Below are 25,399 nucleotides of genomic sequence, written 5' to 3' on the forward strand. Positions count from 1 at the left end.
CTGCACAACAAATCCTTGTCCATTGCTCATTCAGTACAAAAATATCCGCTATCTTGCTTCCTGAATATATGCAAGTCTCAATAGATCGGCATCTATCTTACACAGTTCATATGTTCCCTTTCCACTCACTGGTTCACTCTCAACCTAACTTACTGGAAACAACATCACACTCGGTAATATCTAAATGAAGTAAATTAAAGCCTTTTGAGGTATTGATATGAATAACATCAAACAATCTAGGAAATCGGCCAGTCATTACCCCTCTAAAGTCATGAGCATGTCAGCTCATCAAAGCTCTCCTGTACTATGTTTTTTTTGAGATGCCTGACTATCTTGCACCTGCTTAAAAAAAAATTCTTCATCCAGCATTTCTCACCTGTAACCTCTGTCTTCAGCCTTCCTCTTCTTTTCCGAGGTTGCTGTTGAAGGGAGAGTTTCATCGACCTTCTGAGCATGTTGCTCAAAGATAGCCTGGGCTGTTAGACTAACGTCAGCGTAGGTAAGTACCTCTGATTCGGTGAGCTGAGATAAAGTCCCAGGTGCTCGGGCTGTGAAAAACAAACGCTTTACAACGGGGAATGGAAAGGTATTCATCACAGTCCCAAAACCTAAAGATTATTCTTAAACCAAAGCTCCTCCCTCTAAAACATGCTCTATTAGTGCTTAACTCTAGTTTCCAAAATTAACTTATGACCAAACTCCAAGTTTATCTTTGTATTCTGCTCCCACGTTTCACGTTTCTGGATGGTATACTAATGGGGTACCATGCAGTTTTCCCTGCTCTTTAACATTTCTTCCTCTTACAACCCATCCTATCTCTATTTTATTACTATCAAGAGCAACAATGTGTTGCAGCCGGTAGAGCCACTGCCTTGCAGCTCCAGCAACCCAGACCTCTGCTGTCTCAGTGGAGTTTGCACTTTCTCTATCCGACTGCATAGCTTTCCTGTGGGTGTCTGTTTCCCCCTACGCCCCATAAAGGTTGGAGCCTGTAGGTGAATTTGCTGCTGTAACTTGCCCCTCGTGTGTAGATGAATGATAGAATCAGTGGATGTGGAAAAAAAAATGGGTTCAGTATTAGTGTAAATGGGTGGTTGATGCTTAGCATTGATTTGATGGGCTGAAGGGTCTATTTCTGGGCGATCTATATGACTATGGCATTCTACTAACTTTAGATCTTAGAACTGAAATATACAATAAAATTTCTGGTTTTTTTGGTGTTGGCCAAGGGATACAAGTGTCGATCAACTAATGCGTATACACCTTTTGTGCAAAGTGCTCTCTGGGACAATTTTCTCACCTCTCTTCCACTCTGCTCACAATAGCGAAGCTAGAATTTCCAATAGATAAGGTGATGGAAAAAACATGTATAGGCTCCCCATGCCACACCATGAGTGGGAATTCTACCAATTTCTAAGTGTATGGATTGTAGTAAAAGAGTTGAAAAGCAAAACCGTTCGGCCATAGCCCCGAATGAGGATGCACAATGCTCCAGATCAATTGTGAGGGAGCTGTTGCAGCTGAGCACGTGAACAGTGGACTGGGAGCCTGTGATGCCTGCTTACAGCCGAACAGGCAATCAGACACTTGTGTCACTTGATGAACAAGAAGGCTCTAATAGAGAAATAATCTCCTATCTAATGGGAACAAAATTACTTTGCAAGTGAAATCTCTTGCAGTTAGTGTCTTGTTCTCAATCCCTTGTGCCTATCCCGAACTGTAGCAGATAGTATGGAGTCATATCAGCGACCATTTAGGATCAAACGGGCTGTGTGTTGGCGTCTCCACTCTTTTGCCACTGTTCATCTGGAATCTTTCAACACTTACAACTCACCTGTCCCCCTATTTTTTTTAACTGAGACAGGCAGTGTACAAATAAGGTCAGTTTTAGCAGAACCATTTTTTTTATAGCTATCGGTCAATTAGAGGAGTTTCCCAAAACCAATTAAATTTCACTGAATCTTTAAACAAGGGTAACAGCCATTTGACCCATTTTCTTACGCCTGTTCATATGAAGATATTTTCCAATTAGCCTTTCTAAGTCACTTCTCAGGCAGGAGTTGATATATTTTATCACATCCTCTCAAAACATGTCATCAGTGTAGATTTAACTGCTACTGAGGCTAGTCATTGAGGCAGGTTATGAAGCTTTTCATGGACACTGGTATAATTGAAGCAGGTGGGTACCTCAGACAGCTGAAGCGAGAGGATAAAGGTCTCAGTGAACACTCCTGCCAGTTGATTACTACAGGTCCTCAGCACTTGGCTAGGTACCCCATCTGGAGCCAGGTGCTTTTCATGGGTTCACCCTCCCGTATAGAGATCAGAGGGGATGCAGTAGTTCTCAGGTAGGAGTGGAAAACTTGAAGCAGTCAAAATGATAATGTGTTACATAAGAGGTGGAAACAGGACTTTCACCTACTGAATCTTTGTTGACAATCAACCAGCTGCTTACATTAATCCTCCATTATTCTTCCAACATTTGCATTAATCCCCCTCAAACCCCACCACTCAGCTACGTGTTGTAGATAATATATAACAGCCATTAACTTAACAACCCACACCTCTTTGGGATGTGAGAGGCACCAAAAGCAGCTAGGGGAATCGCAGCAGTCACAGGGAGGATGTGCTGACAGCACCCGAGGACAGGATCGAACCCGGGCAGCTGCTCAACTTGCGGTGTCACTGTGTTGTTCTCATACAGCAAATACGGAGACTGTTCCTCCTGCCTACAAGGCCTTGAGGCAAATTTATAATAATTGAGGGGCATTGAAGGGCATATTTTATGCAACGAGTTTTACTTATTCTACATTTACAGTCATACAAAGTTAATTTTGTGGCTACAAAATTAACAACAATTTTCAAGGGGAAAATGGATGGACACAAAAAGGGTAATATAGTTTCGAGCTGAGGGGAAAAAAGTGGAAAAGCATTCCAATTTGGACTGATCCTTTCAAAGTGGACTTTGGGATCTCTTCAAACCTGGTTTAATCTAAGTAATGGTGAACAGGGACGCACGAGTTCTCCAGATCATGAACAACCACCAGAATAATGTCACTTAGTGATGAAGAGCTCACTTGAACAGGACAGGACAAACTTGACTTCCCCAACTCTCATTTAGACAGGACTAGACTTTCTGGATCTTGGAGCTGCAGAGCATATCTGGATTATCATTGTACTCTCACAGCTTCTGGTTCCCTGCAGGAGATTGAAAGTTTTGTAGAAACTGATGAAGTGGGTCACCTCAAATCAGTGATGTCCTGTGATTTCCTATAAAGCTATAAACTCCTTTGCACAGATCTCTAAGAGGGAGGAACCTGATGTGTGTTGCTTGATCTTGGACCTCTCAAGACATCTGATCTGGCCGTCTTCTTTTGTGGATCTAAGCCACATCTCGAAACTGATCAGAATGCACAAGATCTGATACCCAATCTAGGAACAGCATGCTCACACTCACACCCAGCTACAGTATCTTCTACGCTAAGCATGAGTTCCCTTCCACATCACAAAGATGTGGGTTAACTGGTCACTGTGAATCATCTCTGGTGTGATGGTGAGAGGTGAATGGTGAGAGAATAAAAGGGAGTTTTGTGGGAAAGGGTCAGTGCAGACAGCAGGCTGAAGTCCCATTTCTGGATTATGCAGCTCTAGAACTATAAGCAGCATCATTTGCCTCCATCCCCAACTGCATCGCTGTTCTATCACTCAACCTGTCGGTCACATTTCACTGCTTCTCCATCCACCAATCACCTTGGGCTCCAGTCACACTACTAAACTTGTTATCCCCGCTGTCAGTCCTCTCCACTCCCAGTCCTGATGTAGTGTTTTGACCCAAACCATCAACAACTCCTAATCCCTCGCCCTGCATAGATCCACAGATGCTGCTCGAACAGCTGAATTCCAGCCTGTTGTAGCAGCTTTCAGAAGTTCAACTTGGACATCTGCCCATGGTACTGTATATTTACAGTACATCTACCTCGTCAGTGAACCGTGACAGAACGGGGAGAAAAGCGATTTCCTTACAAGAACCCAACTTTTTCCCTATGCCAGGGATAAATTCCACCCCTCCCTGTATTCTCCCAATGAGAACTATAGAGAAGACATGGAATCTTTGATGTTTGGGACTATAAGGTACAAGGGCAGATTTAGACCATTCAGCATAAGTCTGCTCCACTATCCAATCATGGCTGATTTATCTTCCCTCAACCCCATTCCCCGTCCTCTCCCTGTAACCCCTACCCCTCTCCTAATCAAGAACCAATCAATCTCTGCCTTGAATACACCCAATGACTTGGCTTCCACTGTACTCTATGGTAAAGAATTCAACAGATTCACCACCTCCTGGCTGAATAAATTCCTCCCTATCTCAATTCCAAAAGGATGCCCTTTATAGTGAGGCTTTGCCCTCAGATTCTAGATCTTCCTACTCATGGAAACATCCTCTTCACATTCATCCTATCCAGGCCTTTCAGTGAGGTTCCCACTCATCGGAACTCCATCGAGTACGGGCTCAGAGCACGTGTCTACCCAGAGAGCTATAGTCACGACCCTCCCACCAGAATCAAAGCCCAGGCTTTGTGTCTTGGGACTCCCAGCTCTGGCCCTCATTGGCAGCAGCTGAGACGCCCCAGTGGGAAGCTCAGGTGAGGGGAGCAAAGCTGGAGGGTAGAAGGCCAAGGCCACTCCTTACTTCGGATGTTCTGCTGGATGATGGTGTCAAACCGCTTCCGTTCCTTGTCGATGGCGGCCGTTCGGAATGGCTTGCCCAAAAAGTTGAGGAGGAAGCGACGGGCGTTGTAGACCTCTCGCTCTTCAGGCGAAAGGGCATGGTAAGGCGTCTCTGCTATTCTCTTATCCTGCATACAAGAAGATCAGGATGCACAGTTTCACCTAAATGAACTTAATATACTCTTGTATTTTGGCATCAAATTACCTCGAGCAGGACTGTGTATGTTGCTTCCAACTTTCATTCCCACCCAGAACACCAGGCAGTCAGTAACTGCTCATTCCACCTTATCCTCCCTCAGCTGGCCGCCCTGTTTGCAAGCTGAGTGGTGAAGTGAAGCAGCTGTACTCCACCAGCTCCCCTGTGACTGGACGTTCTGGCAGCTCTCCATCACTGCCTGAATAAGCCCCTGCAATCCACAGAGGACAAAGACTCAAACTGAGTGAAGCGACCAGGCCATTTATGTTGGAAAGGTTTACACAAAGGGAGATGAAGGTGCAGGATCAACTGCCCCCGGAGGTGGGGGAATACTAGCAGATGTCATCTGCATCTCAGGTAAGACCTGAAAGTCAGTTCAGTGCGTGGAGCAGGTAATCCAGCTGTCAGTGATGCTGTCATTCTAATAAGACTTTAAACAAAGGCTTTTCTGACCTCAATGGACTATTTGATACAGATTGTGGAAGTTTTTCCCAGTGTTTTGGCCAATATTTATCCTCAATGAACATTATTACAAACATTCTGCTTAAAATTCAGGCCACAGTAACTTCATGGTAACACCGAGCTCTGATGAAGAGCCTTCAGTCTGAAACATTAAATCTGTTTCTCCTTTCTCAGGTGCCACCCATAACCTGCTAAAAGCTTCCAACACTTACTTTGTGTTTGTATGCAATTTGATATTAAACCAGCAGATTTGCTGATCTATTGATGTCATTAATACCCAAAAATACACTTTTGATTTAGTTATTGGTGTTATGCAGTATTATACTAAATTTTCTAGCAAATCAGTTAAGTTTAAGTGGAGTGCAGGAACTGGGACTCAGTGAGTGGGAAGGGAGTGCAGAAAACGGGGTCTGGTGAACAGAAGGGGAACACAGCGAACATTACCTGGTGAACCAGATGCTGAACCATCAGGAATTCCAAACTATCGCTCAGAAGGTTATCAGAGTTTCATTATATTATTGTGATGTGTGCAGGAATTTGCTATGCATAAATATTGCATTAAAAAGTGGCAAGAAACCTACTGGCTGTTGATGGAGTAGCAGCGTTTTTATAGTTGCTCCTACTCTACTTAATTTACTGTTTCCAACTTATTTTGAAAACTTACTTTTAAAAGCAAAGTCATGCCAAAGCTACTAAAAAAGAAGAGGACCCTCCTATAACTTTGGAATCTATTATGGAGACACTTCCGAAGCATAAAAATGAACTTTCGGAGGAGTTCCAGCAGAAATTCTGGCAACTCAGCGCTGAATTTAAATGAATGGATGTAAAATTGGATTCTATTCAAAAAACTTGTCAACACGATAAATGGATAAAAGAGGATGAAGTCACTTTAATGATGTTGGATGCGAAGATTGATGTGCTGGAAAAGATCTGTGATAACAGTCAAAGGTTAATGAAAAATTAAGACAGAAGATTATCGACTTAGAAAATAGAAGCAGAAGAAATAATTTACGTATTCTGGGTTTTAAAGAGTTAATGGAAGGCAATCAGCCTTCGGAATTTTTCGCAAACCTTTTGGCTAACTTTATTTCCGAGTATTTTAAAATCTCCACCTAAAATAGATCGAGCTCATAGATCGCCAGTACCAAGACCTCCTCCAGGAGAACGACTCTGTTCAGTGATAATCTGTCTTCATGACTTTCAAACAAAGGAACTTTTAATTCGTGAATCTCGTCGGAAAGGTATGATTGATTATGAAGGCCAGAAGATCAGAATTGTGGAGGATTTTTTACCCGAGGTGTTGAATGAACGCTTCAAATTTAAAAAGGTTATGTTGGAGTTGTATAATAAAGGTTTTAAACCCTCTCTTCGCTACCCTGCTCATCTTAGAATCATTTTGAAAAATGGCTCTCAGAAATGGTTCCATTCGACTCAAGAAGTGCAGGATTTTTAAATTTCCGAATCAGTATCATAAGTTTAACTGTTCAATAATTCCCTACATAAATCTATGTTGCGTCTGCCTGATGGATCCTTTTTTTTTAGAATCAGCAGTCTAACTGTTCATTATTTTCTTTTGTGAACAATTTTTTTTTACTTTTGGTATACCTTCGTATCTAATTTTTTTGGAATTTTATTTCTTTGCTTAGAAAATTAAGGTCTTAACATCATTAAGTTTTCATTAAGTTAATACTTTCCAAGTTAATATGTTCTGAATTTTCTTAGTTCTTTTTAAGATTTTGTACAATATGTTTTTCATGAGGCTTCTTTTAATAAGTTTAATTTTGCTCTGTTTTTTGTTGTGTCTTGTTGGAATGCAGTTAGCCTTGAATTTTTTTTGGAGCTCAGCCAGTAGACTGTTTTGGGAGGGTAATGTTGATAGGTTTAGCTGTTGACGGCCTTTTGGTCGACTTTCTTTCTTTGGGTGGGAGGTGGGCTTGGGTTTCTACTTTTCTATCAGCTGTTTGATTCTCTTAGCTTCATTTGTTGTTTGATTATTTTATCTTAAAGCTCATTTTTTGGATGTAATATACATTCCAGTGGTTTTTATTCTAACCACTCCTTTAAGCAATATTTAAAATGGACCATACTATTAATTTACTTAGTTTTAATGTGAAAGGATTAAACCATCCTGTGAAACATAAGATATTTAATTATATTAAGAAATTGATTGTCTCAATTTTTTTTTTTACAAGAAACACATGTTCATATATGTGATAATTTACATCTTTTCAGCCATTGGAAGGACTTATAGTTTCATTCCTCCTTTCAGGCTAAGGCCAGAGGAGGGTCAATCCTTATAGACAATTTAGTTGCTTTCGTTCAACATAATGTAGTATCTGATACCAATGGGCGTTTTGTTATAGTGTCAGGGTAATTAGATAATAAATTAATGGTTTTTGTTAATTTGTATGTCCCAAATATAGATGATCCAGGGTTTTTTGAACGCTTTTTTTCGCTTTTACCAGATTTAAGTCTGTACTCTCTGGTTTTAGGAGGTGACTTCAACTGTTATTTAGACCCTGTTTTAGGTGGCTCATCTTTTAAATGATTGGCTTTTAGTAGATCTGCCTCCTTTATCCAATCTTTTCTAATGAAATAAGATATTGTTGATGTTTGGCACTTTTTGCATCCAACAGATAAACAGTACTCATTTTTTTCTCATGTTCATCATACGTATTCCAGGATTGATTACTTTTTTTTGTTGATAGTCAAATGATTCCATTGGTTTGATCCTGTGAATATAAAGAAATTGCTGTTTCAGATCATGCTCCTGTGTTTTTATCTTTAAATCTTCTGAGTGTCTCCCAAATAAACAAATTCTAGCGTTTTAATCCAACTTTGTTATCTGATAAGGATTTTTTTTAATTTTTGGAAAGACAAATTACTCTTTTTTTTTGAAGAGAATATGCTAGAAGGGACTTCTGGTCTTATCTTATGGGATGCTTTTAAGGCTTATATTTGAGGACAAATTATTTCTTTTACCATAAGTGTTAAGAAAAAAGCTAATAAGGAGAGAATTGAATAAGCCCATCAGTTGAAACAATTAGACCAAAAATATGTTTTGGCTCCAGATCATGCTTTATATAAAAAAAGTGTTGAAATTAAAATGAAATACAATCTGCTTTTAACTTATCCAATTGAAACTCAACTTTTAAAAGATGAAAGTCAGTTTTATGTTCATGGAGATAAAATGGGTAAACTATTGGCTAACCAATTAAAGACCTTTATAGTTAAATGCCAAATTAAAGACATTTGTAAAGCTAATGGTGATAAAACATCTGATTATTTAGAAATAAATGATATTTTTAGAGAATTCTATTCTAAACTTTATAGTTCTGATCCTCCTAAAGATAATACTGTAATGAATAATTTCTTAGATGGATTATACATTCCTACACTTTGTGATGATAATCGAAAATTGCTGGATCAACCCATTTCTTATGAGGAAATTGCCGAGGTTGTTCACTCTTTGTACTCTGGGAAGGCTCCAGGTCCTAATGGACTTACTGGAGAGTTTTATAAGGCTTTTTCCTTTTTGCTTTTACCTCACTTATATTCAGTTCTTTCTGACTTTTTTAAATTGGGTAGGTTGCCACTATCTTTTTATGAAGCCTCTATTTCGCTTATTCTTAAAAAGAATAAGGATCCAACTGAATGTTGTTCTTATAGACCAAATTCCTTACTTAATGTTGATACTAAAATTTTATCTAAACTTTTGGCTCGTAGGATTAAAAATAGTTTGCCATCTATTATTTCTGATGATCAGACTGGATTTATCAAAAATCGATACTCCCACTTTAATATTCGTCATTTATTGAATGTTATTTATGCTCCTTCTAAAGAGATATCGGAATGTGTGATATCCTTAAATGCCGAGAAAGCCTTTGATCAGGTTGAATGGAATTATTTATTTAAATCTTTAGAAAAATTTAACTTTGGGCCCGATTTTATTCAATTACTTTATTTATCTCCCTCCACTCAGGTTCTTACCAACTCTCAGAATTCTAAACCATTTAAACTTCAATGTGGAACTAGGCAAGGTTGTCCTTTGAGTTCTTTGCTTTTTGATTTGGTCTTAGAACCTTTAGCTATTGATTTCCGGGAATCTGATGATATCACAGGTATTTTAAGAAGAGGTATTACTCACAAAGTGTCGCATTATGCTGATGACCTTTTGCTCTACATTTCTAATGTAGAGTCTTCTTTACCTTCAATACTTTCTTTACCTTCCTGCTTTAGTAAGTTTTCAGGATATAAACTTAACTTTCATAAGAGTGAACTTTTTCCTTTGAATAATTTGGTATTAGTTAATACTAACCTTCCTTTTAAAATTGTAAGAAATCAATTTACTTACTTGAGTGTAACAATTACTAGGAATTATAAATTCCTTTTTGAAGAAAATTTTTTTACACTTCTGAATTATGTTAAGAAGGCACTATCAAATTGGTCACCCCTCTCTTTATCGTTGATTGGCCAAATTAATTCTATTAAAATGAATATTTTGCCTAAATTTTTATATTTATATCAGGCCGTACGTTTTTATCCCTAAATCCTTTTTTGATTCTCTGGATTCTATTATATCTTCTTGTATATGGAAAAATAAAATTTCTCAATTAAATAAAGTTCATCTTCAAAAAGCTAAAAAGAATGGAGGTTTAGCCTTACCCAATTTTAGGTTTTATTATTGGGCAGTCAATATATGGAATCTTACATTTTGGTTATATTATATTAATCGAGAGGATTGTCCGGTCTGGGTTTCTTTAAAAGCTAATTCTGTTAATAAATTTTCTATAATTTCTCTTCTCAGATCATCAATTACTTTATCTTTAAGTAATTTAACTGATAATTTTGTAGTTAAACACACTTTGAGGATTTGGGTACAACTTAGAAAATATTTTGGTTTATTGAGTTTTTCAATTTCAAGTCCCATTTTTTCAAACTATTTTTTAAACTTTCTATGACTGATGTAGTTCTTAAAGAGTGGAATAGATTGGGTATTAAATGTTTTCAGGTTTTGTTTGTTGGAGATAGTCTCTTTTCATTTGAACAACTGTCAGCTAAGTATAGCCTACCTGAAACCCACTTTTTTCGGTATTTACAAATTAGAAACTTTTTGCATTCTAAAGTACATACATTTCCTAAAAGTCCAGATAAGAATTTACTTGATACAATGTTTAATTTGAATCCCTTCCATAATGGATCTATATCTAATGCTTATGGTATGTTGTTGGGAATGAGAAATATTCCTTTAGACAAAATTAAAAATCTCTGGGAACAAGATTTACAGATTCCAATTTTTGAGGATACTTGGAATGAAATTGGTTAATACCTCATCGTTATATGGCCGTCATTCTCTTCTACAATTTAAAGTGGTTCATAGGGCCCACATAACTAAAGATAAGCTCTTATCTTTAAAAATAGGTGTTTATTCAGATGCATCTCCCTATTGTGATAGATGTAACAATGGAGAAGCTTCACTAATTCATATGTTTTGGACTTGTCCGAGTCTTGAAAAATATTGGAAGGAAGTGTTCCAAACTTTTTTGGTGCTTTTTAAAGTAATTTTTAAACCTAATTCTTTGACTACCTTATTTGGTATTGTAGGAGGAAATGATATTATTTTGGAGACACATGATTTGCATATTTTGGCCTTTATGTCTCTTATAGCCAGGAGGAGATTGTTGCTTAAGTGGAAGGAAGCCTCTCCGCCTACTCATACTCATTGGTTAAATATTGTTATGTCTTGCTTAAATTTAGAGAAGATTCGCTGTTCAATTTCTGAACCTAGACAAGATTTTTTAACATTGTGGGGACCTTTTTTGAATTATTTTCAAAATCTTTGATTTGCTATTAAGCACAAATGTCAGCTAACAATATGTTTTATTATATGATAAGGATTTTTTCCTTTTTTTTTAACCAAACAGCTGTTTTTTTTCTGGTAGTGGGTTTAGATTTTTTTTGTATAATAAAATTATCTCTTTGCAATATTATGTTTAAATTTAATTTATATGGATATGAGGTAATGAGACTATATTTGTGATTCCAATATATTGTAATTGATATATATTATATATCTTACTGTACTCTGTATTCTTTTATGTAAGAAATCAATAAAAATGTTGAAAAAGAAAAAAGAAAAAGTGGCTACTCTTCAAAAGAAAAGAACAACTGGAAAATACTCCAGTGAAGGATCTCAGCCCAAAACGTCAGCTATTTATTCATTTCCATAGATGCTGTTTGAAATGCTGAGTTCCTCCAGCATTTTGTGTGCATTGCTCTGGATCTTCAGCATCTGCGGAATCTCTTATTTACAACTGCAAAGCATTTTGAGACATCCTGAGTTCTAAAAGGTATAGGAGAAATGGCTTCTTGTTAACTCTGAAGACAATTACGGAGTAATTGCTTTACTAGCATGGATGCACTTCCTTTGAGGTCCCACGTGATTGATTAAAGATACCCACATTTCCAACAACAGAGTGTCATGTGCCTCCGGTCACCAAATAGCCCGCACTTGATTGATTCACAACTTAAGCTGACAAGGTGATGTATGTGCTGTGTTGCTAGGATTATTTGCAGTAAACATTTAGCAAAGCCTCAGGACTAAGGTAGAACCTAGTAGAGTTGAGTGAAAGTGGGCCCAAACCCATCTCCATTCTTGTCCCTCAGATCACTGTGGTTAATATTGGAAAGTTAACTTAGGGATAGATTCTAAACTGGCAAATTTTGTAAGGGTTAAGATGACTGCTGAACCTGCAGTTGAAGAATGCCTAAAGGGTAGCTTTCAAAGTATTCAAAGAGAATACATGTACTCTCCCTCTCCTTATTACCATCTTTTCTCCCATATGGGAAGCATCTTCACCCAGTGAGTTGTCAGTATATGGAATGAGTTGCTGAAGGAAGTGGTTGAGGCAGGTATATTAAATAATTTATAAAACTCAGACAGTCTATCGATAGGGAAGGTTTGGAGGGATACGCGACAAATGTGAGCAAATGGGACTAGCTTAGATGGGAATCTTAGTCAGCATGGACTTGCTGGGCTGGAAGGACTTGTTTCCGTGATGTATGACCCAGGGTCTTCCCAATTTGCCCTCTATGAATTATTCAAAGAAAGCCGCATTGTGGTTAGTAGAACTGCTGCCTCACACCTCCATTTCTGGCCCCTGGTGCTGTCTGTGTGGAGGCTGCCTGTTTTCCGTGACCACCTGGGTTTCCTGCTAACTGGCCCCTGTAAAGTGCCCCAGTGTGTAAGCGACTGGTAGAGTCTAAGGTTCACTGATGGAAACACGAGAACAAAATGGGGTTGGTGTAAAAATGGTCGATGCTGACTCAGTGTGCTGAGGTGCCTGTTTTCATGCTGCAAGACCCTATGACTCTAAAAAGCAGATGGGCATAAAGGTTTCCCCTGTGGAGTCATTAAAATTAAGGAAATATTGTATAGGGAAGGCATAGAGAAAATCTTTCTATTGTGGGAAGCATTTAAAACTAGAGACCATAGAGCAAAGACTATTAATAATGCCAATAGTTAGAGGGTGCGGGGGGCGGGGGTGGGTGGAATGTGGATAGGCATATGGGGGGAATGGAACTGAAGGACAATCTGATAAGAAAGATTTGGAATAAGAGGGACTGTGATCAGAGTTACAGAGTTGTATGGCACAGAAAGAGACCCTTTGGCACATCACCTTTGTGCCAACACTAATCCTATTTGCATCCATTAGGGCCATATCCTTCAATGCAGTGCTTATTTGAGTATCTATTTAAATATCCCTTAAACAAAGTAATTGTATCTGAATCCACCACTTCCTCTGGCAGTGTTCCAGGTGTGTAAAATAAACGCTGTAAAAAAAAACTTAAATTTACTCAAAACTCTCTCTTCTCACCCAAAACCTTTGCCCTCCTTTTTTCTGATGCCCCTACCATGGCATAGAGTTTCTGACTTTCTACCCTATCTATGCCTGTTATAAGTTTGCATATCTCTATCAAGTCACCCTCGTCCCATCCCCAAGCCCATTTCACTCCAATCCAGTCTGTCCAATCTCACCCTATATCTAAAGTCCTCCAATCCAGGCAACAACCTGGTGAAATAACATTCTTCCTCTCCTGTGGCAACCAGAACCGCACACAATACTCCAAGTGAGGTTCAACTAACGTATTGCAAAGTTGCAACATAGCATCTTAACTTTTGTTTGTAGGGTTGTTCGCCGATTCTGGGGGTTAGGGGACAAACTCATCAGTGCGCAATTGAGAGTTGCTTCTGTGGAGGGCAGCTCTCATTTGTGCGCTGATGATGCCATCTCAACTGGTGATGAAGCGTTTGTGACCTAACCCCCAGGCTCGGTGAACAATCCTGCAAGCAAGCAGCCATCCCCAGCTATCAATCATCCCTTTCATTTTATCCTCACTTTTATATGCTATGCCCCAATTTATGAAGGTAAACATGCCACAGACCTTCTTCACCACCCTATTGACTGGCGTGGGAGCTGTCAAAATTCCTTAGCACCTCACCACTTTCTGTCTATGTCCCACCACTATTTGACTTCCCGCCACCTTGTAATTGCCGGGATTATATTCCATCTGCCAACCCCTATCTGTGCAGAACATGCTCTATTCGAGAACATAGCAATGCCAGATTCCGTAGGAGTAGTAAATGAAGCCATTATAGTACATAAACTGGTGTCTCCGGAAACATTCAGCTCAGTTACTCACAATCTCACTTTTCATTTTGACATGGGAGGCCATTCAGCTCATCGAGTCTGTGCTGGCTCACAGAGCCACCCACCAATCCCATTCTCCAACTTGCTTCTCCGCAACCCACTCCCTCAGTTATGTGAATCATTTGCCACTAATTCCAGGGCCATTCGACTCCGCCAGGGGCAATCAATAGCAGCAATTGCATCCCATAGGACACCTATGTAATTGCCTATGTAGGAGTAAACTGAAGCATCCAGAAGGCCATGCCATCAGAGGGAGAGCATGCAAACTCCACGTAGTAATACCGGAGGTCAGGACTGAACTTGAGCCAATGAAATGGCAGTTACCATTGTGCGGTGTACTGTCAACTTAAAATAGACTGGAAAATGTAGCCTCACAGTACATGCAAGTCCTTTGATATCAGGCTGACTCATGTATAAACAAGATGCTGCAAACTAGGAACAAAATAATTTAATGGAGAAGCCTGGAATTATCTGACATCTGGGAAGAGACTAATTAAGTGTACTGATCAATTTACAGAAGTACAAATCAACAGACTTGCTAACAGCACCATCATTAACAAAACCTGTAATGTAGGAACCTGCAGCCAGTTTATACACAGCAAGCTAAAACAGCTTGGTCTTACTTAACAGATTCTCTGTTTATTAAGGATGCTGTTTGAGGTATGTTGTCCAAGTTTTTGGAGATAACTGCTACTTTAGGTGGAGGTCCTAGGGTATAATGCTCTGTCCATACCATATTGTTAGCTCTACATTTTGTGCACATATTTCTGTGGGATTTGTACTAGGAGCAGAATTAGGCCATTCAGCCCATCAAGTCTGCTCCCCATTCCCCTGCCTTCTCCCTATAACCTTTCATACCCTGATTCACCAAGAATCTATCAAGCTGTGCATTAAATATACTCAATGACTTGGCCAGGACAGTTGTCTGTGACAAAGAATTCCACAGATTCACCGCTTACAGGAAAAGAAATGTTTCCTTATCTCTGTTTAAATGGACATCCCTCAATTCTGAGGCTGTGCCATCTGGCCCTAGACACCCCGACTATATGAAACATTCTTTCCACACCCATTCTATTAAGACCTTTACATATATGATAGGTTTCAATGAGATTCTCCCTCATTTTTCTAAACTCTAGTGAGTACAGGCCCAGAGCCATCAATGTTCCTCTTATGTTAACCATTTAATTCCTGAGATTATTCCCATGGACCTCCCCTGGACCTTCTCCAATGCTAGCACATCTTTTCTTGGATAAGGGGCCCAAAACTGCTCACAATACTAGTGCAGTCTGACCAATCCTGATAAGCCTCAGCATTATATCCTTACTTTTATAGTCCTCTTGAAATGAATGCTAAACAATCCATTTGCCTTCATTGCCACCAACTCAACATGTAAATTAACCTTTAGGGAATCCTGTACGAGGACTCCCACCTCCCTCTGGATCTCTCATTCTTGAATTTTCTCCCTATTTACCAAATAGCCCATGCCTTTATTTCTTCTGCCCAAGTGCCTAACCATGCACTTCCATAAGACCATAAAGACCATTAAAATATAAGAGCAGAAATAGGCCATTGTCCCATCTTCTGTTCTGCCATTTTTACAGAGGCTGATAGATTTTCCCTCTGAACCCTATTCTACTGCCTTGTCCCAGTAACCCTTCACATCCTGACTAAACAGGAACCTATCAACCTCCGCCTTCAATATACCCAATGACCTGGCCTCCACAGCCGCCTGTGGCAACAAATTCCACAGATTCAGCACTCTCTGGCTAAGTAAGTTCCTCCTCATCGCCTTTTTAAATGGAAGTTCCACTATTCTGATGCCGTGCCTTCTGGTCTTAGATTCCCCCACTATAGGAAACATCCCCTCCATATTCATTCTGTCTGGGCTTTTCAACATTCAATAGGTTTCAATGAAATTTCACACCCCCACACCCAGCCCTCAGTCTTCTAAATTGAAGCGAGTACAGGCCCAGAGCCATCAAATGCTCCTCATACATTAACCCTTTCATTCCTGGAATCATTCTCGTAAATCTCCTCTGAACCCTCTGCAATGTCAGCACATCCTTTCTTAGATAAGGGGCTCAAAACTGCTGACAATACTCCAAGTGAGGCCTTTCCAGTGTCTCATAAAGCCTCAGCATTACATCTTTGTTTTTACATTCTCGTCCTCTTGAAATTAATGCAAACATTGCATTTTCCTTCTTCACCACTGACTGAATCTGAAAATTAACCTTCAGGGAATCACGCAAAAGGACTCTCAAATCCTTTTTGCAACTCAGAATTTTGAATTTTCTGCCCATATAGAAAAAAAGTCTACGCTTTTGTTCTTTCTACCAAAGCACATGAGAATACAATCTGCAACACTGTATTCCATCTGCCACTTCTTTGTTCATTCTCCTAATCCGTCTATGTCCTTCTGCAGACTCCTTGGTACCTCGACAGTACCCGCCTCTCTGCCTCTCCATTGACTTTGGTCTATTTTATCTCATGCCTCCAGGTACACGGACAGCTCATCCTTAACAATTGACTATAACATCTTCCATGAGCTCTTATTTTGTTAAGAAACCTCATGTGTAGCATCTCGTCAAAGGCCTTCTGAAAATCCAAATAAACAAAGTCCACCTTCGTCTATCTGGCCTGTTATTTCCTCACGGAATTTCAACAGATCCGTTAGGCAAGATTTCCTCTTTAGAAAACCACACTGACTTTGGCCTGTTTTATCATGTGCTTTCAAGTACCCGGAAACCTCATCCGTAATATTAGACTCCAAATTCGTTCCAACTACTGAGGCCACGCTAACTGGCCTGTAATTTCCTTCCTTCTGTTTCCCTCACTTCTTAAGGAGCAGAGTGACATTTGTAATTTTCCAGTCCTCCAGAACCATTCCAGAATCTAGTGATTCTTGAAAGATCATTATTCATGCCTCTACAATCTCTTCATCTAGCTCTTTCAGAATCCTGGGGTGTAGTCCATCTGACCCAGGTGACTTAGCTACTTTCAGACCTTTCAGCTTCCCAAGGACCTGCTCCTTAGCAAAAACAGTGGCACTCACTTCTGCCCCCAACACCGGGATTCTGCACAGACTTCTGAACTGTTAACTTTACACACTGCAGAGAGCTGGGTGAAGGAAGAAAGCTCTAAAAGAGCGTCAGTGACCAGGGATGGTGATGTAGGTACCTGGTAATACTTGTAGTGGGCATAATCCAGAGCAGTTCCCACAGCTTTGTTGCCCTTATGTTGAATTGTGATGGGCATCAAGAGATTAGCCCCGGCTGTGATTAACTTGGTGACCTAGAGAGAAGAGGAATAAAATCAGGTAGATGCAGGATGCACCAATCTCTGTCTCCTCCCCAAGGCAGCACCATTATAAACCTGCAAGCTATTTGGCCACAGGAAGCAGCACAGAAAGCCTAGCTGTAACCTCATCCAGCCACTAGGCTCTGCCGATATTCAGGATACCACCACACTTGGAGTTAACATACTCTGCCGAGATCAGCAAATTGGCCCGGGGTTCTGCACAGATAGTTTCACCCTTGTTCTGGAGGAGGTCACGCTGCTGAAAATGTTCAAGAACAGCAAAGCAGGATAGAGCGGGTGTTCCCAGCTCAATGGCCCAATATTATTAAGCGAGGGCTTCTTGCACCTCCGGATTGGAAACCCCTAGGGTAGAGTCACAGTACACAGCACAAAATAGGCCCTTCAGCCATTTGGTCTAAGATGCCCATCTAAGATAGTCCTATTTCCCAAAATTGGGCCAAAACCTTTTCAACCTTTGTAATCCAGATATTTGCCCAACTGTCTTTTCAATGTCTGCTTCAACCACTTCCTCTGGCAGCTCACACCACCCTCTGTGGAAAAAAATTGCCCCGTACCAGAGAACATGCTTTTTAAGGTTAAAAGGGTGGAGGTAAAATGTTTTTAAACGCAGGGAGTGATAGGTGCCTAGAATGGGTATTCCAGGGGTATTAGTTTGGTGGAGTTTTAAATAGACACATGAAGATGATGGAACTGGTGTGATATGGATGAAACACAAGGGGAGGGCATTTAGTATAAACTGGCATCAAATTCTACACCTCATGGATTGAATGGCCTATCAAGTATTGTACTGTTAAATGTTCTATATTGTACGATCAACCACTTAATAAGTCCTTCTGCTCTCTCCTAAAACCTAGGCCCCACTAGTTTCTCAATCCCTCAACCTCAGGAAACGGTCTGAGTGCGTTCACACTCTTTTTGCCCCTCCTGATTTTAAACAACGCTGTAAGGTTAACTCAGCCTCCTGTGGCCTAAGGAAAAAAAATGTCCTAGCCTGTTATAACTCAATCCCTTGAGTCCTGGCAACATACTTGTAAATCTTTTCTGCACTCTTTCCATTTTAATAACATCTTTTCTACAGCAGGGAGAGCAGAACTCCAAGTGTGGCCTCACCAGAGTCTTGTACAACCTCAATGTTACACAGTAGAACCATATCACTGTCACATGGAGCAACATTAGAACATAGAACATAGAATAGTACAGCACAGTACAGGCCCTTCGGCCCACAATATTGTGCCGACCCTCAAACCCTGCCTCCCATATAAGCCCCCACCTTAGATTCCTCCATATACCTGTTTAGTAGTCTCTTAAACTTCACTAGTGTATTTGCCTCCACCACTGACTCAGGCAGTGCATTCCACGCACCAACCACTCTCTGAGTAAAAAACCTTCCTCTAATATCCCCCTTGAACTTCCCACCCCTTACCTTAAAGCCATGTCCTCTTGTGGTGCCCTGGGGAAGAGGCACTGGCTATCCACTCTATCTATTCCTCTTATTATCTTGTACACCTCTATCATGTCTCCTCTCATCCTCCTTCTCTCCAAAGAGTAAAGCCCGAGCTCCCTTAATCTCTGAGCTGGAGATTGTAACTAGGGAACTCTGCTCTTTGCGATTTTTATAAATGACTTGGTTGAGGAAGCGGAAGGATGAGTTAGTAAATCTGCAGATGACTCAGAGGTTGGTGGCGTTCTGGATAGTGTGGAAGGGTGTCATAGGTTGTAATGGGATATAGACAGGACACAGAGCTGGGACAGCTGAAGGTCAATCTGAAATATGTGAAATGATACACTTCAGAAGACCGAACCTGAAGGCAGAGTACAGGATTAATGGTAGGATTCTTCGCGGTGAGGTGGAAAAGGAGAATCCTGTGGTCCGGGTCCATAGCTTCCTCAAAGTTATCACGCAAGTTGACAGGTTGGTTACGGGAGGCGTGTGGCATACTGGTCATTAGTCGTGGCATTGAGCTCAGGAGCTGTGAGGTAACGCTGCAACTCCATGAAACCCTGGTTATACCACACGAAGTTCTGCTTGTCTCATTATTGAAAGAATGGGCAAGTTTAAAAGAGGGCTTCAGAGCAGATTTACCAGGATGCTGCCTGGACATATGAGGACATATGAAGGAAGACTGAGCAAGCTGGGATTTTTCTCCCTAAAGGGAAGGAGGATGAGAGGCGAGTTGATAGAGATGTATACAGTTACAAGTGGCATAGATACAGTGGAGAGCAAGCGTTTTCTTTCCAGGGTAGCAATGGTCCCTACCAGAAGGCATTGGTTCACCGGTTTAAGGTGAGTGGGGAGATGTCAGAGGTATGTGATTTGTTTTACACATACACAGAGTAATAGGGTGGTGGTACCGGACAGTACAATAAGGACACTGAGAAGACTCTTAGATTGGCATATGGATGTAAGAAAAAAAATGGAGGCATATGGGCCTTTTAAGGGCGATGAGTTAGATTGATTGTGATTGATCGTGAACAAGCTTTATAAAGGTAGGTACATCGTGGGCCCAACTGTTTTATATTGACCATCTCTCAGTACCTCACTACAGAACCATATATAACGTTAACTATTATCTCAGCGTAAAAACTCCAAAACCTTCCAGCTGGAAAATGGGAATCGCTTAGATGGCTAGTTGATGGGCAGTATTGATATACATACAAAGGCCTGGTTTCTGTGTTGCATAATTATCAGAGCTACACTCATGAATCTAATGAAGCTATATCAGCACGTTAGGCCACTTATGCTTGATTTATTACAGCAGAATTACACACTCCAAGGTCATACATCAGAGAAACTAGACCACAGTGTGACATTACAAAATATTACATAGTTATATTGCAGGTCTCCATCTGATCATAACTTTCTTTGTATGTTAAATGACAGCACAGTCATCATGAAGGCAGCTTAGCACCAGAGCCTTAGCAGCTACCTGCAAATTACACAGAAATTTCTCTTTTGCTAAGAGAAGGTGACTAAGTTAAAGCAAAGGAGAAGAATACTGAAGACCCTCACCGGCTGCTCACTCGGTTGAGGGGGTTGTTAGTTTTACTGTATTCTCACCCGCCCAACCAGAACATCGATTCTCCCGCTACTTACCAATGCCACTCTGCCCTGCAGGCTTCTCTTGTCCTCGTATTCGGTGCTCAGCGCCACACTCAGAGCGTTTCTCAAGCCATGCGTGAGCGGCAGGTTTGGGTCAGCACCGTGGGCCAGCAGCTCATCTACTGCCTGCATACAGAGACAGAGCTCGAGGTTATTAAATACCTGTTGTTTAACAGGGCATAAAACTTTTCAACAACTCTGGGGTAAGAGCTGTCTTCGGTGATGTGATGTAGAGGATGTCTGATTATGCCTGAGAAAAACCTGAGAGAATGAATGAGCCCAAATGATTAGCATTCCATGAGAATTAAGGTTTGTCTTTGCTGTTTGTAAAAGATTGCTCTAAGCAATCCAGGTGGCTCCATTGCAATGATTTAGTGACTGGGAGCTGTGAAAGTACTAGCTTGGGCTCAGGACTTCATGGTTGTCCAAATGAAAACAAAGCCTGGTGTCTCTCCTCCCTTCCACACCAGCTCACAGCTTCCTTTTGTTCCCTCCTTCCATGCCCTACACCTGAAACTTCTCTCTAACTTTTTCCAGGCCCTACACCTGAAACTTCTAACGTTTTCCAGGTCCGGTGAGAGATTCTTTATCTGAAATATTAATTCTGCTTCGCTCTTCACAGGTGGTACCTGATTAGCTATCGGGACAATTGAGAATCACACAGCGCAGGAAGAGGTCACTGCCTGATATGCCCTTTTCAACTCTTTAAAAGACTATCCAACTTGTTCCAATTCCCTGCTCTTCTCCCCACAGCACTGAAATGCCTGTCCTGTTCAATATTCTTGCCACTGCCTTTTGAACATCACTACTGTTTCCATATAAAACAAGCTCCTGTCTTTTAAATTCGCTATCTTCCCAACCCAGCACCTTACCAGCTGCAGTACTGACTAGCCGCCACCAGAGGGGAATAACACACTGTGTACAGATACACGGTACACTGGCATCATCTGCTGGCAAACTGCTGTTCTGCAGGACCCCAAGTCCACTGGAAGGATAAGCGGATCAAGGCAGTGCACTCTCCCAAGTCAATATCCCCAGCACCGACAATTGTTCCGCTACTGTCTCTGCTGGGCAGGCCAAATCTTTCTGATTCCCAATGGCAGACTTTCAAAATGGACAACTCTATCCTGATGGGGAAGAGATGATAAAGAATCAAAGATGTTTTCCTTTAAAAAAAAGCAACATTTCCACTGGTTCCTGGGTTCCTCTGGCCCATAACTAATCCATGTGGAGAAAGAGCATTTTACATGGCATTGATTCCATTGATCACAGACAAAAAGTTCCCCGTGACAGTGTATAGGAGTACACCAGCTCCCTGTGTAGAGTATATCATGTCACAAACTATCTACGCTACAGCTTTAAAGCCCAGTGAAGGCTCCAGTCCCTTATCCATGTGCTGGCTTGCTTTCCCAGAGGCTCTTTGTGAGAGGTGGATATTTTATACTGTGGGGACCATGTAGATGGGGAAAGGTTTCATACCAGAACTTTAACAAGACAGTAGACCAAGAATAAATAATTACAAACCATTCAATGGAAATACTAACCAGGTCATTTCCACTGGCAATGGCTAAGGACAGGGGTGAATGACCTCTCCACAATACATTGGGATTTGCCTTGTGCTTCAGAAGATGCTGAACAATCTGGTGAGCATGCTGAGGAAGCAACATGATCATTGTCAATAAACCATAAGACCATGAGACAAAGGAGCAGAATTAGGCCATTTGGCCCATCGATTCTGCTCCACCATTCAATCATGGCTGATCCCTTTTCCCTGTCCTCAGCCCCACTCCCCAGCCTTCCCCCCATAGCCTTTGATGCCGTGTCCAATCAATAACCCATCATGCTCTGCCTTAAAAACACCCAACAACCTGGCTTCCACAGCCACCTGTGGTAATAAATTCCACAAATTCACAAGCCCGGGCTAAAGAAATTTCTCTGTATCTCTGTTTTAAATAGGCACAAGGTTTTGCCCTCTTATCCACTATGGAAAATACCCTTTCCACATCTACTCTGTCTAGGCCTTTCAACATTCGAAAGGTTTCAATGAGATCCCCCACTCCCCCCCATCCTTCTGAATTCCAGCGAGTACCGACCCAGAGCCATCAAACATTACTCATATGATAATCCTTTCATTCCTGGAATCATCCTTATGAACCTCCTCTGAATCCTCTCCAATGCCAGCACATCTTTTCTTAGATAAGGAGCTCAAAACTGTTCACAATACTCAAGGTGAGGCTTCACCAGTGCCTTATATAGCCTCAGCATCACATCTCTGCTTTTGTATTCTAGACCTCTTGAAATGAATGCTAACATTACATTTGCCTTCCTCACCAAACACTCTTACCTGCAAGTTAACCTTTAGGGTGTTCTGCACAAGGACTCCCAAGTTCCTTTGCCTCTCAGATTTTTGGATTTTCTCCCCATTTATAAAATAGTCTGCACATTTGTTTCTACGACTGAAGTGCATGACCATGCATTTTCTAATGTTGTATTTCATTTGCCACTTTCTTGCCCATACTCTTAATCTGTCTAAGTCCTTCTGCAGCCTACCTGTTTCTTCAATACTACATCCCCTCTACCAATCTTCGTATCATCTGAAAACTTGGCAACAAAGCCATCTATTCCATCATCTAAATCATTGATATACAACATAAAAAGAAACAGTCCTAACACCAACCCTGCAGAACACCACTAATCATTGGCAGCCAAGCAAAAAAGGATCCTTTTATTCCCACTCACTGCCTCCTACCAATCAGCCAATGCTTTAACCACACCAGTAACTTCCCTGTAATACCATTGGCTCTTAATTTGGAAACAATCTCATATGTGGCACTTTGTCAATGGCCTTCTGAAAGTCCAAAAATACAACATCCTTGATCCTTAACAATTGACTCCAACATCTTTCCAACCACTGAGGTTAGGCTAAATGGTCTATAATTTCCTTTCTGCTGCCTTCCTCCTTTCTTAAAGAGTGAAGTGACATTTGCAATTTTCCAGTCCTCTTGCTCCACGCCAGAGTCCAATGGTTTTTGAAAGACCAATTACTAATGCCTTCACAATCTCTACCGCTACCTTTTTAAGAACCCTAGGGTGCAGTTCTTCTGGTCCGGGTGACATATGTACCTTTAGGTCTTTCAGCTTTTTGAGCACTTTCTCTCTTGTAATAGTACCCACTGCACCCACTTCTCTTCCTTCACACCCTTCAACACTTGGCACACTGCTAGTGTCTTCCACAGTGAAGACTGATGCAAATTATTCATTTAGTTCATCTACCATCCCCTTGGCCCCCATTATTATTTCTCCAGCCTTATCTTCTAGTGGCCCTATATCCACCCTCATCTCTCTTTTATTTTTTTTACATACTTGAGAATGCTTTTACTATCCACCTGGACATTGTTTGCTAGCTTGCTTTCATATTTCATCTTTTCCCTCCTAATGATTCTTCAGGTTGCTCTCTGTAGGGTTTTAAAAACTTCTCAAATCCTCTGTCTCCCCACTAATTTTTGCATTGTTGCATGCCCTCTCTTTCGCTTTTACATTAGCTTTGACTTCCCTTGTCAGCCACAGCTGTACGATTTTGTCATTTGAGTATTTCTTCATTTTTGGAATACATCTATCCTGCACCTTCCTCATTTTTCCCAGAAACTCACACCATTACTCTAAAAGCCATATTGTAGTCATTCAACAAACTCACTCTCTTGAGATTCATTTCCAACCTAGCTTTCCCCAATTGTTAAAATCTCCCATGACTATCATAATATTGCCCTTTTGACACGCCTTTTCTATACCCATTGTAATCTGTAGTTCACATCCCAGCTACTGCTGGGAGGTTTTTATATAACTGCCATCAGGGTCCTTTTACCTTTGCATTTTCTTAACTCAACCCACAAGGATTCAAAATCTTCCGATCCTATGTCACACATTTCTAGTAATTTAATGCTATTCCTTATCAGCAGAGCTATGCAACCCCCTCCGCCTACCTTCCTATCCCTCCGATACAACGTGTAACCTTGGACACACAGCTCCCAACTACAACCATCATTCAGCGATGGCCACAACATCATACCTGACAATCTGTAATAGTGCAACAAAATCATCCACCTTATGTTTTATACTCCATGCATTGAGATATAACACTGTGAGTGCTGCATTTGCTAACTTCTTTGATTCTGCATCCCTAATGCACTGATACTCATCCTGCTGGCTGCAATTTTGTCCTAACATCTGCCTGCCCTTCCTGACAGTCCGAATGCACACTATCTTTGCTTTTTTACCATCTGTCTTATCCTGAGTCCTTTCACTCTGGTTCCCATGCACCGCAGAGTCAAATGAGAATATGAGAGTGGTGTGGAAATGGACTGGAAGAGGAGGATCGGCCATAATTGCTCATTCATCCACAACCAGTCCAACTCTAAATCCATCGAGCCACAAACCTGTCAATGCACCACCAGTCTCATGTACAAATATCAATACAAAAGTCAAACTAAGCATTCACGAGAACCTCAGTTAGTGGAGAAGCTCCAGTGGTGGGGGGGGGGGGGTGGGCGGTCAAGCATAATATGTGGAGGGAGAGTTTTATGTGATATTTTGCATTCAATCCTCATGCAGGAGCTTGACCCAAACAGTCAGGTGTCCCTTTGCCTCCACAGACGCTGCTTGACCCACTGAATTCACCAGCTGTTTACTTCTTGCTTCAGATTCTGGCATCTGCAGTCTCTCGTGTCTCCAGAATGCCGTAAAACATTGTTACACATGCCATCAACTATGACCGGGGATTTGTTTGTCAGGCAATGGCATTATCTTTTGTTACCTTGTAGCTGTCTTCGCGTTCACAAGCGATATGTAAAGCAGTTTTTCCATCTGTCTCAGGTGGGTTTTCAATTG

General features: G+C 41.0%; 1 protein-coding gene across 1 annotated transcript in view; it reads right to left on the reverse strand.

Moving 5' to 3' along the window:
• The window catches only part of ankmy1 (ankyrin repeat and MYND domain containing 1), a 187,425-nt gene that overhangs the window by 82,971 nt on the left and 79,055 nt on the right, over positions 1-25,399 (reverse strand). Inside the window, exons 9-12 of the mRNA XM_063044988.1 lie at positions 20,510-20,641; positions 17,275-17,388; positions 4,691-4,856; positions 377-548 (exon numbers count right to left, since the gene is read on the reverse strand). Coding sequence (XP_062901058.1) covers positions 377-548; positions 4,691-4,856; positions 17,275-17,388; positions 20,510-20,641 — 584 coding nt within the window. The remainder of the gene's footprint in view (positions 1-376; positions 549-4,690; positions 4,857-17,274; positions 17,389-20,509; positions 20,642-25,399) is intronic.

This window comes from Mobula hypostoma, chromosome 4 (genome assembly GCF_963921235.1).
Source record: "Mobula hypostoma chromosome 4, sMobHyp1.1, whole genome shotgun sequence".
Classification (NCBI taxonomy): Eukaryota; Metazoa; Chordata; class Chondrichthyes; order Myliobatiformes; family Myliobatidae; genus Mobula; species Mobula hypostoma.